Here is a 12,983-nt window from a genome sequence, read left to right as displayed (position 1 = left end):
CTAGGGCTCCGTGGGGAGTGGCCCAAGGCCACGTCAGGAGCTGCAGCTGAGCGTGGGTTAGCCGCCTCGGGACTGCTCGAGGCGGGGTCACTCCCACTGGGCGGACACCTGCACGTGAATCGGAAGTAAGGGAGTTTGTGTTTCTGGGGACTCTGACCGAGAGCAACGCACCGTGTCTCTGGCTGTGGAGCCCAACTACTGTTGTTAGTTGCTAATTCTTTTCTACAAAACAAAACAAACAGAAAAATACAAGAGCACTGCCATCTACTTCCAAAGGGTAAGCAGTTCTCTGTTCATATTACCCTCCCCTGTCCCCAGACTTCCAAATCCTAGAGGCCTAGAAGAAATCTGTGCGAATGTTCCCAAATTGTTTCTAACTACTGTCTCTTCAAAAGGGACGGCTCACTGGGTCAGCAGTGATGTTCTGCAGGAACTGTGCCCTGGAGCCCCTTCCCTACCTCCTGTCAGCAAGGGGGGGGCAGCTTGCAGCTCCACCCACTGAAAAATTAAGATGGGAAAAGTCTCAGAATTTGCCCAAATGTCATCTCACAGGAAAGACTCATTTTCTGGATTTGATGGTAGTTTCAGCAGAACTCAAAGAACTGGACACAGCAGTAACTATAAACCTTTTAATTCCCAAAACAAAGGAGGGTGCAGGTGCCCCGTGGCCCAGGGGAACGGCTGGGCCTGGGAGTGAGGGTGTGCCCTGTGTGGGGGAAGCTGCTCCGACGGGTGGGGCACCGTGTCCTTCCAAGACGCCACAGGGCCCTGCCTGGGCTGGGTGTTGCAGGGCTCTGTCACGGGGTGCTGCAGGCGTGATTGCGTGCACGGTCACCGGTTTAAACTCACCTGACACCGGCATGAGTACTACGAAGCGGCAAGGTTGGCTGGATGCGTGGACGTAGCCTTGGCGCACTGGGCCACGGGTGGCACCATCCGTGTGGCTGCTCAGGGCTTTTTCATGGTGACAGGGATGTGTCAGAGGCCAGTCCTTTAACATGCAGTTGTCTCACTTCCACCGGGGTGCAGAGTGACCTGTGTGCTCTGTCCAGCTGTTGCAGACGTTACACGGTTTTTGTGGGGGTCAAATGCTCGGAAGTGTCTCTTGCCGCCCTGTTCCCTGCTCTGGGGCGGCGGGCGAGGAGGCCTGCATGCAGGTGTGTTTTTTCCCATCACGTGAGACGTTTTTCAAGAACCTGAGATAAAGTTATTCAGTTTTCTACAGCAGCCCTCGGATGTCCACAGGAGGGCCCCGAGTGGATGACAGTATTTGCTCTTTTGGGTCTGGGGGGAACAGGAAGGAGGAAAGGAAGGGGCAGCGGTGGGGGCCCAGTTCCCCGACCGAGGAGCGCCTCCCAGCCCTACTGCTCGTCCGAGGCGCTCTGCTGGGAAGCCGTGTCGTCCAGGCCCACGTCCTCCTGGCTGGCTCGCCTGCAGACCACGCCGAGGCCCTCAGCCACAGCCGCAGCCAGGCGGTGGCCGCGAAGCTGCCCCTGTTCGGCTTCGGTGGGTTCGCTCGGCTCAGAGAAGTGCTTCCAGAAAGAGAGAGAGGTGCTTCAGGAAAGAGAGGCAATCACTCAGCAAACAGGTGGGGCCCCTTCTGCCTCCCCCCCCCCGCCCCCGACTGCTGCACGTCCTCTCCTACTGGCCACCGGCCTTTACTGGGAGAAGAGCTCGGGTTCCCAAGTCGGGCCACGTCACAGAGAGCCCAAGGGTGGCCTTGGAAGAAGGACTAGGGTGTGGGGACTTTTCTCAGGTATTCTGGACATGCCGGAAAGATGACCTTGGGTAAAAGGTCATTTCTCTGCCTGGATTTTTCCGGTTTTGGTCAATGTCCCTTCACAGATGCTCAGCCCCCATCACAAATCTATGTCCTGCAGGTGAGACCCCAAATGCCAACCCAGAGGCCTCTCTGTTCTGGGTGCAGTGCCAGGGACCCAGTCCTCCTCACTGCAGACGGAAGGGGATGTGCCGGGATCCCAGAACTGCACCCACAGCCTGTGTCTTACACAGAATAGGGATGGGAGAAAGGGGCGATATTCTGCGCTTTTTGAGGAAATGAGAAAAAGGGAAGTTGGTTTATATGTTTAATGATCTAATTTGGCTACAGTCCTGAAGTAACCAGGCTCCTTGCTCATGGCCAGTGTGACCCTGGGTCGCCAGGAAGCCCACCAGCCCCACCCTGAGAGGAGGCCCAGCCTTGTGCACCCTGGGCCCTGGGTAGTGGAGGGTGCTGCCACTGCCCCCAGGGTGGGGGGCATCTGCCTGGAGGGCCTGCCCCCCGGGAAGGAAAGGAAGGGCAGAGTCGGCTCATCGGGCTCTGGTAACTGCACCGGAACCAGACATCTGCAGTCTGACACCTGAGTCTGCCTTGGCATCCCCTGGGTGTCCGCCCCACCCCCACCAGCCCCCAGACAGGAGAGAACAGCTGGGTGAGCAGCACTCATCCGCCAGCCTGCAAGTCCGGCGAGTAACAGTTCACTGGGGTGAAGCCCTCACAACTCTCCTTTTCCACATTCGAGTGTGCATAAACGGGCGGCCGTTTCGGGTGCTCTGAAACTACATCTGTGGACAGGAACCGGTGGTGACAGACTCCAGTGTTGATGGGTGCGCTGGCCTGTCCCTCTGGCAGAGTGTCATGAAGAGACAATGAAGAAGCGTGTGCCCCCAGTGAGAATACCCCTGCATGCTGGGCTAGGGGCTCGGGGACAACTCCACTGAGCTCTTACAGCAAATACCTGCCCGTGCGTCACTACCTACGTGGCCAGACCATGTCCTGGCTCACTCCCTGTCGTCTGTCACTATGGAGAGGGTGCTGGGGTCGTCAGGCCAGGACCTACCCGTGCGGCCTGGCCGGCAGCCCTGGCCGAGGGGCCCATCACGATGTTGACGCTGCTGGAGGACTGGGTGTCGCTTGTGTTGCTCCCCTCCGCGGCGGACAGGCCCGAGATGACCAGGGCGCTGGAGAAGCTCCTCTTGCCGAACAGGAAGCTGAGGGTGGAGCTGGTGGACGAGCCCAGGCTGGACCTGATCAGCGCCTCGGCCCGCTCGCGGACGCTCAGGTGGCCCGTGGTGGTGACAGGTGGGGGCTGAGAGTGCAGAGATGCGGCCGAGGTGCGCAAGGAGAGCCGGCTGCCCGAGAGCCTGGGCGCCAGCCCGTGGGCTGATGTGGATGTCTGCAGGAAGGCCTGGTGGCTTTCTACGATCGGGCCAGAAGAGCTCAAGGCAGGTGGCCTTTGGCTCAGCGCCCCGTGCGACTGGACGGACTGGCTCCTGGCCTTCCTCCTGCCTTTGGAAGAAATGGAACAGGTGGACACTGGGGTCAGAGTACGCGAGGCGAGGTGGCAGCCCGTTCCGCCGGGCCTGAGGTACCACGGGGGGCCACCGCCTTCAAGACCGGGCCTGAGAGCTGGAAGCCCCGCCAAGGTCCCCACAAAGGCCTGGAGAGCTGCAGGGCCACAACCAGGGGGGGACAGCCAGGGCGACGGCTGCCCAGGACTTTCCTGGCTTTGACATTTAAGCAGCACAGGCCCCAGACCCCAGACACAGCAGGACAATGGCAGGCATGCGACTCGCCCTGTTGACCTAGTCTGTTTTGTTTTTGCAACAGAACCTGGGTTCCTATCCTCTTCCCCTAAGTGGAGGCAAGGGGAAACACCATTTGATCACTTTTCTTGCCTTAAAGGAAAGGGAAGTAAAGAGTTGGGCCACATGCTCCACCTGTTTCCTAGAAAAGGTTTCCCGAGAGCCAGGTCTTTAAGAGGAGGCCCTCCCAGGGCCCGTGGGGCTGGTGTCACTGGCAGGCCTGGCTTCCTGCTCCCTGTGCTGCTGTGCCTCCCCTCGGGCTCCTTGGTGGCCCCAGCCCTCGTGACACTGGTCCAGACAAGGCCATTTGGATGAAGGTGATGAGCATCACTGCGGGTCTGGCCCGTCTGTGCCTCTGGACGGACCCCCTGAAGCGTGTGTTCACGCGGGACCCTGCCGAGCAGCGCTCCAGCCTGGGCAGAGGGGAGGAGCGGGTTCCCGCGAAGGCTGAATGGCTGCACTGACCACCAGGGTGTAACTAAGGCATCGTGGGAAGGCGGCAGCTCGTGACGCCGCAGTTCTGCCGACTGCCTGACTGGGGCCTCCTGAAGCTGCCAGGATAGGCCCCCAATCCATCAGGATGAGGGGGTGAAGGTGGGAGCCCATGAGGACCACGCAGTCACTTTCTTACAAGCCACCTCTCCCCAAACGCCCAAGTTGCTAACTGTGCCTGGTGATTCTAAAATACCACCTGTGTCCAGAGATGAGCCCCCCCCCGAGGGAGGCAGACCTTTCAGAAAGAGACCCTGAGGGAACAAATGTTAACCTGGAGATGCCAGGGCATCCCCACCCTGCTCCTGCCCACGTTGGCTTACTGGCGGAAGGGCCCTGGCCTGGCATTGACCTTGGTGCCCTAAGGCCACTGTGACACGGGCACCGTTTCCAGAGGCCGGTGCTCCCCCACCCCCTGGGCCCTTTCCCGCTTGGCTGCGAAAATACGGTGCCTCCTGCAGGGTGCTGTTCAGCTCCGTAGGCCTGGCGTCACCCTGCCTGGGGTGTGGGGACCTCACCCAGGGCTGTGCCCATCTGAATGGTCCCTGCTGAAGAGCTGTGTCAGTCACTGTTGTGGAGGAAAGAAAGAGGGAGAAATGTGACCCTGACGAATGGGAACTGGGAACAGAGACGGGGTTTGTTAGTTTATTCAGAGTTGGGCAAGGCCAAACATCTGCTTGCGATTTATACCGTAACGCCGACTGCTGCCCCCAAACGCCCAGCAGTCATGTACGAGTCGGCGGTTCCGACGCTGGGGGAGGACCCTCGGGCTTGGTGGGGGGCCTGCCAGCGAATTCCAGAAAGAAAGGGACAAAGGCCCGTCTGTGTGACACAGGGCAAGTCTCTGTTCTGTGCCGGGAGAGGCCACCGCCCCTCAGTCTCTGCTTCAGATTTTCCTGCTTCTTGTTGCTGGATTTTTAAAAAATTAATTTTGCCAAATGAATAAGTGAGCAAACCATGTTAAATGCACCCGTGCTACACAGGATCCGTGTTTTATAGTTTAACTTTGCAGTTCTTCATGACCGAATGGCCAGGGTTTCCAGGGAAAACCTCTCCAGAACCCAGCTGCCACGCCAAGACGGACCCTCCGTGGTTCTGCTCCCCGGCTTCCGTCGCCACCTGAGAGGCTGCGTGCAGACCCCTCGGTCCCCCGGGACTCCCATCAGCCACGGGCTCCTCGCAGAGAGCAGGTCACCGGTGCCCCAGCTGGGTGAACCCACCCCGGGGGGATGTACACTGTTCACCGCAGTGCTGCACCAGACGCCTCGGCCCTGAGTGGGGGGGGTGTTCCCCGCCAGACTCGGAGGAAAAACTTCTGTTTGTTGACTTACTGCTCAGAAAGAGAGGAGGCCCTCACTAAGCTGAGGCTGCTCCCGTGTCCCTCCAGCATCCTGAGAGCCGCCCCCCTGCTGGGCCGGCCCGACTCCAGCCCTGCTCCGTTCTGGACAGGCCACCGGGACAGAAGGGGCAGCACCCAGCACCCAGGCATTTCCCCATTCAGAACCAGCCCTGCAGTTTTTCATCTAGAAGGTCACTTGTGTGGTTTTTGAACTTCGTTTCTCATGCAACCACAACTGTTAACAATGAGACCCCGCTCCCTACCCTGGCCTGAAAGCCAGGCACGGGCAGTGGCCTCTGGAGGGACACTGCTCAGGGTCAGGCAGATGGCACCGGGCCCAGGGCAGGGGGCCTTTTCCCCTCTAAGCAGCTAAAACCACCACTGTGCCCGGCTGCCTCTCTCTCTATCTGCCTCTCTTGTTTTCCTTTCCCCTTCCCTCCTGTCGGTCTGATCATTTTTCTGTTCTGCCTCCATCTATCTTTCCACCATCTTCCCATCTGCTCTTCTGTCCTGTCCCTTTCAATCATCCATCACCCACCTCTCTACCATGTCGCCCAGGTTCAGACAAACCCTTACCGTCTCAGTTAAACCCCCAGTCTGGCCCTGGGCATGTCCAGGAGGCCGGGACTGCTCCTTGCTGGCTCGCTGGTGCAGGGCTGGCAGGTGGGGCCTGCGGGACGAGGCACCTAACCAAGGCTGCTGGATGGTAGGGAGCCCTGGGGCGAGTGGGCTTTCAAGGTCAAGGCCAAGGCCAAGTGCAATGTGCTGGCAGGAACCAGAGCACAGCACCTATCTCTCCTGCACCCACCTGGCAAGTCCTCGGGAGCCCTCGGGGTGGCCTCATCTAGCCTAGTCCAACTCCCCTCCCCCGGGGGAGCAGGGTTTTGGAACCTCATCCATCCCGTCAAGCCGACCTCAGCAGGCCTTAGTTTCCATGTGATCCTGAACTTCAAACGCAGCCCCAGCTTGGACAGAGCTGTCTCCCCATTTCCTCTTCCTCTGAGATGTGGGTGGAGGAAGGTGAGAACTAGAGAGAAGCAGGAGGCTGTTTGTGCTACCGCAGACGTGGAGAGCAGTGGGGACAGTGGGCACTGAGTGAGTGAGGCAAGAAAGGAGTGGCTGCTGGGCAGCCAGATGGAAAGACAGACGCTGGCTGAGGTCACAGACAGATGGAGAAAGAATGAAGGCTGGCCGTTCTTTTTCCCAGCAAAACCTACAGATTCAGTGCATTTGGGGCCCCCCTTCATCCCAACACTGACTGCGTTGCTGGGACCATATGTCAGCAGTGAGGGGCCCCAGCACACTCACCTGTGCCCCGCGTCCCTTCCCGGGGTGACCAGTGGTGGGCCCCCTCTCTTCTGGGCTGCTCTGTGCTGCTCTCCTGGCTGTCCCCTCTTGGGGCGCTGCCTCCACCTGCGGACGGTGCGCCCCCTCCGTCCGCGTCCTCAATGTTGCCACCACCACCACCACTGCGCTGGCCGGCGTGACAGTCCTTCCGCATTCTGTGACGGAGAAACGCGCCGGGATTCTCACCAGGACATGTCCACACTTCTAGCGCCGCCCACCCGTGTGTAACCCAGGGTGGAGCACACTGCAGGTGAGCTGCCCACCTGCGGTCCAGGTGGAGAGAGGGGTCTCCGGTCCCCAAATCCCAGTGTCTGACAAGTGAGAACCCTGCACCAGGATGAGTAAGCTCCAGTCTAACCTTCCAGACACGCGTCAGCCTGGAGGCCTGAGAGGATCCATCCCCGCTAACCAGGGGCAGGGCTGCATCCAGGGAAGGAGACCGAAGGTTGAGAGGGAGCTTCCCCCCCTCCCCCGGCTCCCCGTGATGGGTGTGGAACATCCGGGTCCTAAAGACCCAGAGGCTTGGCAGATCTGCGAGAACCAAGCCAGGTTATCAGCCTGCGGTCCGGGGAGGAGAACCGTGATCCTGCTCCTGGAACAAGCGATCTTTTCGATGACCCCTGGGAGAGCAGCTGGAATCACGTGAGAAAGCAGCCATGGCCCGGCCGTTCCCCACACCACCGCCACCCCTCCCCGCACCCAGGCGCAGGCCGTGGTATGGTGACCCACCTGAGCCACTTGGTTCGGAACCACGCCCGGATGCCCTCCAAAGAGACAGGTCCACACCAGATGTGCCTGAGCTGCCTGTGGGTCCCTAGGTAGGACGTGGTGAGGGGCGAGACGTACATGGGGTAGCCCAGGGGCTGGTCGCACGAGGAGTTGATGAGGTTCCGCAGGACCTGCTTGTTGTTCTGGATGCTGCCGCGCTCCGGGTTGCGGTTGCGGAGGAATATGAGCTCCTGCTGCTGCCCCGCCCAGAGGCCTCGGACACACTCTTTGTTGACCTACAGGTGGGGGGAGGCGGGGGAGGACGGGAGAAAAGCGGATGGGCGCTGCGTCTGCCGGCTTCAACCGGCCGCGCACAGCAGGGCCCTGGTCTGGACTCCTGCGGCTGCTGCGACACTGGGGCCTGCGGCTCCCTCTGCCCGTGGGCAGAGCGGCGGCCTATACCGGGGTGCGGGGGTGTTTTCATGGGGAAACGTGGAGCAAACAGGAGGGAGCTTCGGTTTCAGCTCTGTGGTCTGAAGCTACACAAAAAGAAGAATCGCTGGCCCTGGCAGGGTGTCTTGGCTGGTGGGAGCATCGTCCAGTACACCAAAGGGGCAAGGCTTCAATCCCCGGTCAGGGCGCATGCCCAGGTTTGGGGTTCGATGCCCAGGTTTGGGGTTCGATCCCCAGTCAGGGCGTGCACCAGAGTCAACTGATCGGTGTTTCTCTCCCATGGCCCTGGCCTGGGAGCACAACCCAGCGCCCCTCTGACACGGTGTCTCTGAAAAGCTGATGCAGCCACTCACATAGACACTAGCTTGGGTGCCCCCCACCGCTCCGCTTCCTGTCACACCCACCCCCACAGCGGGAGGCGTGGCCACGCACCTTGATCACCTTGAAGCTGAGGAAGCTCCTGTGCAGCATGAGGACCTTGTACTCGTCGGCGCCCTCGTCCGCCACGCGCCGCAGGGTCAGCAGCTCCTCCTTGTTGGCCAGCACGGCGCCCCTCCAGGCCGGGTCGCCCTCGTGGCAGATGACCACCTTCTTCTCAAAGGACTGGATGGCCTCGTAGAGGACCCCGGGGTCTTCATATTCATCGGGGCAAGTGAACTGGTCCTGGGGAAGGACGGGAGCCCGGAGAGCGGAGGCCGGGGTGAGTCCGCGTCCCGTCCCACCCTCCCCGCTCTTTCTCTGGACCCCGAGCTGGTGGAGGACACCTGCGTCTCCCCTCCTCCCACTGCTGGGCCGTGCCCAGGACAGAGCTCCGCGGCTCAGGTTCTCAGGACTTCTCAGTGCAGCGTGGGCACTTCTGGTATGTCGTCACCTTCTCTGGCTGAGTCCCCGCCCCCCTCGTGGGGCAGACGGCCGCTGGCCACATGAGGACTCTCTGGGCGACCTCTGCTCGGTCACCCAGGTAACAAAGCCACTGACACATGTCATGCCACATGGGGACCGTGGTTTTCAAAGCTGCTTTTCTTTCCTAATGTTTCAGGCTGATACTCTTTAAAGATTTTATTTATTTATTTATTTTTAGAGAGAGGGGAAAGAAGGGAGAAAGAGGGAGAGAAACATCAGTGTGTGGTTGCCTCTCCCACACCCCCACTGGGGACCTGGCCCACAACCCAGGCACCTGTTCTGGCTGGGAGTTGAACTGGTGACCCTTTGGTTCGCCGGCTAGTGCTCACTGCACTGAGCCACCCCAGCCAGGGCTCATGCAGGTATGTGTAAAGCGGACGTGTACCTGGTGAAGCTTCAGGGACATCCTGATGGCCGGAGCGAGGACTCTGTGCAGCAGGTCCATGTCCGCGAACACCCACTCATCTCGGGCCGTGACTCGGAAGTCGCCTTTGAAGAGGGCATGCAGGCCGTGCAGGAAGGAGCCCAGGCTGCGAGACAGAGGCCCAGGGCCGCTCACTCACGGGCAGCGGACAGAGTTCAGAGCCCTGCCACCCTGCCCCAGGGCCCGGGCTCCCACCTGCCGTGTCTCAAATGGCATCTTCAGGCTGGTCCGGCAGGAAAAGGAAGCTGGCCCCAGACTCACCCCACTGTGCCCAACACCTCACCGGAGCCCACACGGAACCCTCGTGACAACTAGTGGAATGGCCGTCATCGGTCATTTGAAGAGCCACTGACACACTGGACGTCCCGATGTGGCAGCACGGGTCCCGGGCAGGACCGGCCGACCAGGACGGGCAGCCCGAGTGCGGTGACCCCGCCAGCTCTGCCCCGTCAGGAGGTGGCAGGTGAACTGCAGACTCGCCCGGGCAGTTTTATTTCTCCTCTCTGTGTTTCTGGATGTCACTTCTGGGCTATGTGACTTGTCACAGAAAGTGGATTCCACCCTGAGCAGAGAGGAAGCGAGCCCACACGGAATCTCAGATGGGTCTGCTGGACCCTCCGAGAACCAGTCCCAGTTACCCGTCCACCGTTCCCTAGTGACTAGTGGGAGCCGCGTGATAGAAGGATGAAGGACTCTGCAGGCTGGTCCAGGCTTCGCGTCCCCTGGTTTTCGTCACCAAGCACTGCCAGGGTGCAGAGCGTGGGTGTCCCTCGGGGGAATCTCCGTGGTCCGTGCCACGGGCACTCTGGGTGCCACGGGCACCTGGCTGCGGAGGGTGACGTTCCCCGTGCTGTGCGGAGAGCAGGCTGCGGTTCTTCCTTTACGTGTTTGCGTTAATGGATGAGATGGCAGCCACCCCCACCTCCCTTCCTCTAGCTTCCCTGGGAGGTGGTTGTGGGGCACGGGCCAGGCCGGGCAGAAGTGGGACAGAGAAGCAGGAAGGCGTGTTGGGCGTGGGGGTGTCTCCGAGGATGGCCGCTCATGAGGATTCGATGGGCTGGCTCTCTGAGCAAGGCTTCTCCTTCCAATCTGTGCATCGGGCCAGCCCGTGGTCCCGGAAACAGTCCTACCGACAGCGAGCTCAGCATCCCACTGAGAAACATGCCTGTTGCTGCCTGGTGGCTGGAACTCTCTTGGGAAAGACCTGAGGCTTCAGGTCAGAGCAGAGCGTGGTCTGGTCAGGTGGGGCTCAGGCGCTGTGGCCCGCAGGAGCCTGGAACGTCCCGGAAGGAGCTGAGGGAGGCAGCCTTCCAGAGGTCTCTCCCTCACCGCAGGGTGGCCTCCCAGGCTCTGAGCTTGAGGGACAGCCTGCGAGGCAGTGACTGAGGGTGCGGTTACAGGGGGCAGAGCCCAGTGGCAGCAGGCGAGGCCCTGGGCGCTCTGAGCTGCCACCTGAGCATCTGAAACCGCTCTTGTCATCAGATGGGACCCAATTACCGTGGGGAGGGGGGTCTCGATTGTAAAGCAGGAACGGGGCTTTTTCTGGAAAGAATCTGAGATGCCACGTTGCTTGCACACACGTGTAAGAGGAAACACGTGTAGGGATGAAGATGGTGGTAAAGGGCACACCCAGACACCCAGTGACCTCTGCAGACGCCAGGAAGAGCAGGAGCTCCCGGCCCAGCCCGCTGTGGGCTCAGAGGCCAGTGCAGGGCAGGGCAGATGCACACGGCCTGGCGAAGGGGTAGCAGCCAGTCAGTCCCGTGGGGGCCTGCGAAAGCACCGGCCTCCCACCCAGGGCCCCACAGTAGCTGCTCTACAGGTTGTTTCTGATCTGTCACAGAGAAAATGACAGACACACTGTGGCACTTAAGGCAGCTCCGTTGAAGTGCCCCTCCCCTACCTGAGTGGGCCCTCTCATCCTGTCCGGTCATGGAGTTTGTGAGCCAGGCAATCAGCAGTGCAGGAATACCTGTGCCCACCTGCATGGGGTCGTGCAGGGGGCAGGGCGGGGCAGGGCCCTGAAGAGCACTGAGAGGTATGTAACTGCGTATCAGAGAAGCAAATCCACACACAGGAATGAAAAGCTTGGGTCTTCATGCACCACAAACACGCTGAAAATTTAATACATACGAATAGCTCTAAAAATACTACTCCTTTCACGAGGATGGGGAGCGGTTTCTTCTTACCTGGCAGAAGCTGGTATGTGACACTGAACCACTCCACGGCGCCACCCTCCACCCAAACCCGGCAGAGGGACCCACAGCGCTGCCTCCTGGCCAGCACCCCGCCCTCGTCTGCAGGGCTGATGGTTGTGCCGTTTCAGCGGAGTGTGCATCTGCACATGTGTGTAGACATAACACATGCATGCGTGTGCATGCATATGTGTGCTTGTGTGTGCTGGACAGAACCTCCCAGACTCTGCTTCACAGTGATGCTGCACCCCCAGCCGACACAGCAACCATCGGGCAGGGGCTCAGTGACCCTCTGGCTGGACTGACTCCCTTGGGTGTTCTTTCTGGCTCCCGACCCAGCTCCCTGTCACAGGGTGACAGAGCCGCGGGCAACAGTACAGGTGAGAGGCTGGCCAGCAGTACCTAAGCACAGAGTTCACAGCCTTCGTGGAAGGAGCCATTTTCTGGCTTGAGGCCCTGGCTGTGCCTGCAGAGCCACCACCAGTGATGCCCCAGCTCAGCTGCCCCGGCTTGTGCCCATTTCAGCTCCTCCATCACACCTGGCACGGCCACGGCGATTTGAGAGTGGCCAGTTGAAGCAAAGGCTGTTTTCCACCCCCTGCGTCTTAGCTTTCTTATTCACAGAGGAATCCTCAGCTCTCTTCCCACTGGAGGTGGTGTACGCCCCACTATGCCCGACCCTTGTTCAAAATCACAGAGCAGCTCACCCCAGTTACCACCTGCACCCCCTCTCTGGCTCTCAGCTGGTGGGAGATGTGCACCCTAGGGGACATTTGCCAATATCCGGAGACAGTTTTGGATGTCACAGCTTGCAGGGGGTTGCTACTGGCATCTAGTGGGGAGAAGCCAGGCAGGGGTGGGTGCTGCCACAATGCACAGGGCAGCCCCCCAGCAAAGAACCATGCAACCCCAAATGCTAACAGTGCACTGCTGAGAAACTACTCTTTCGGGGGGAAAAAGAATCGCTGATTTTAAGGATACGGATTTTCAGGATGGACAACAGACCTAGATTTAACTGATGTAAGGATTCAGAGGGAAACAACTTTAACGCTGGGATAGTTTTTGTAGGACAAGCAACAGGCCCCCAGAACAATGACCTGTTTGTTCATTTTAGTTAATTTCCAAGCAGGTCCGCACACCCTGTGTTTACAGGTCGGCCAGGAAGGACCTTCGTTGCCGTGCGATGCCATGAATGGGAGTTGGCGGAACATGTGTGAACAATTAAGTGTGCTCCGCAGGCTGGGCTTCCCGAGCTTGCCGATCGATTAGTAACGCGGATACTTCCCGCGTCTGCGCTTGTTGCCCCCACCAGCTCTGGGCCCAGGGAGCCCTCCCCTCGGGGACAGCAGCATGTCAGACCGGCTTCATCCCCCTCCACCGCACCCCCCACGCTGCGTGGAATCCGCCACCCTGTGCACCTGGGCCCCGCAGCTCAGCCAAAACTGTCATTACTTGCAAATAGATCTTGCCACCGGAAAAATTAAAGAGAGTTCATTGAAACGTTCACATTTGTGATAAAGATCAGCAGAGGTGCCCA

The 12,983-nt window shown here is 59.9% G+C and overlaps 1 protein-coding gene across 2 annotated transcripts in view; it reads right to left on the bottom strand.

Annotated features, from left to right (window-relative positions):
- Positions 1 to 658: 658 nt before the first annotated feature.
- The window catches only part of PCNX2 (pecanex 2), a 197,055-nt gene continuing 184,730 nt past the window's right edge, over positions 659 to 12,983 (bottom strand). The window contains exons 29-34 of one of the 2 annotated variants that reach the window (XM_053667311.1): positions 9,213 to 9,357; positions 8,357 to 8,587; positions 7,493 to 7,767; positions 6,725 to 6,918; positions 2,841 to 3,289; positions 659 to 1,532 (exon numbers count right to left, since the gene is read on the bottom strand). In XM_053667311.1, coding sequence (XP_053523286.1) covers positions 1,362 to 1,532; positions 2,841 to 3,289; positions 6,725 to 6,918; positions 7,493 to 7,767; positions 8,357 to 8,587; positions 9,213 to 9,357 — 1,465 coding nt within the window. In that variant the 3' untranslated portion in view covers positions 659 to 1,361. Of the gene's footprint in view, positions 1,555 to 2,840; positions 3,290 to 6,724; positions 6,919 to 7,492; positions 7,768 to 8,356; positions 8,588 to 9,212; positions 9,358 to 12,983 lie in introns of both variants that reach the window. The other variant, XM_053667312.1, reaches the window with a different exon arrangement.

The sequence above is a fragment of the Artibeus jamaicensis genome, unplaced genomic scaffold (genome assembly GCF_021234435.1).
Source record: "Artibeus jamaicensis isolate MK-2021 breed Jamaican fruit bat unplaced genomic scaffold, CSHL_Jam_final contig_467, whole genome shotgun sequence".
NCBI lineage: Eukaryota > Metazoa > Chordata > Mammalia > Chiroptera > Phyllostomidae > Artibeus > Artibeus jamaicensis.
This window is presented reverse-complemented; position numbering and strand designations above follow the sequence as displayed.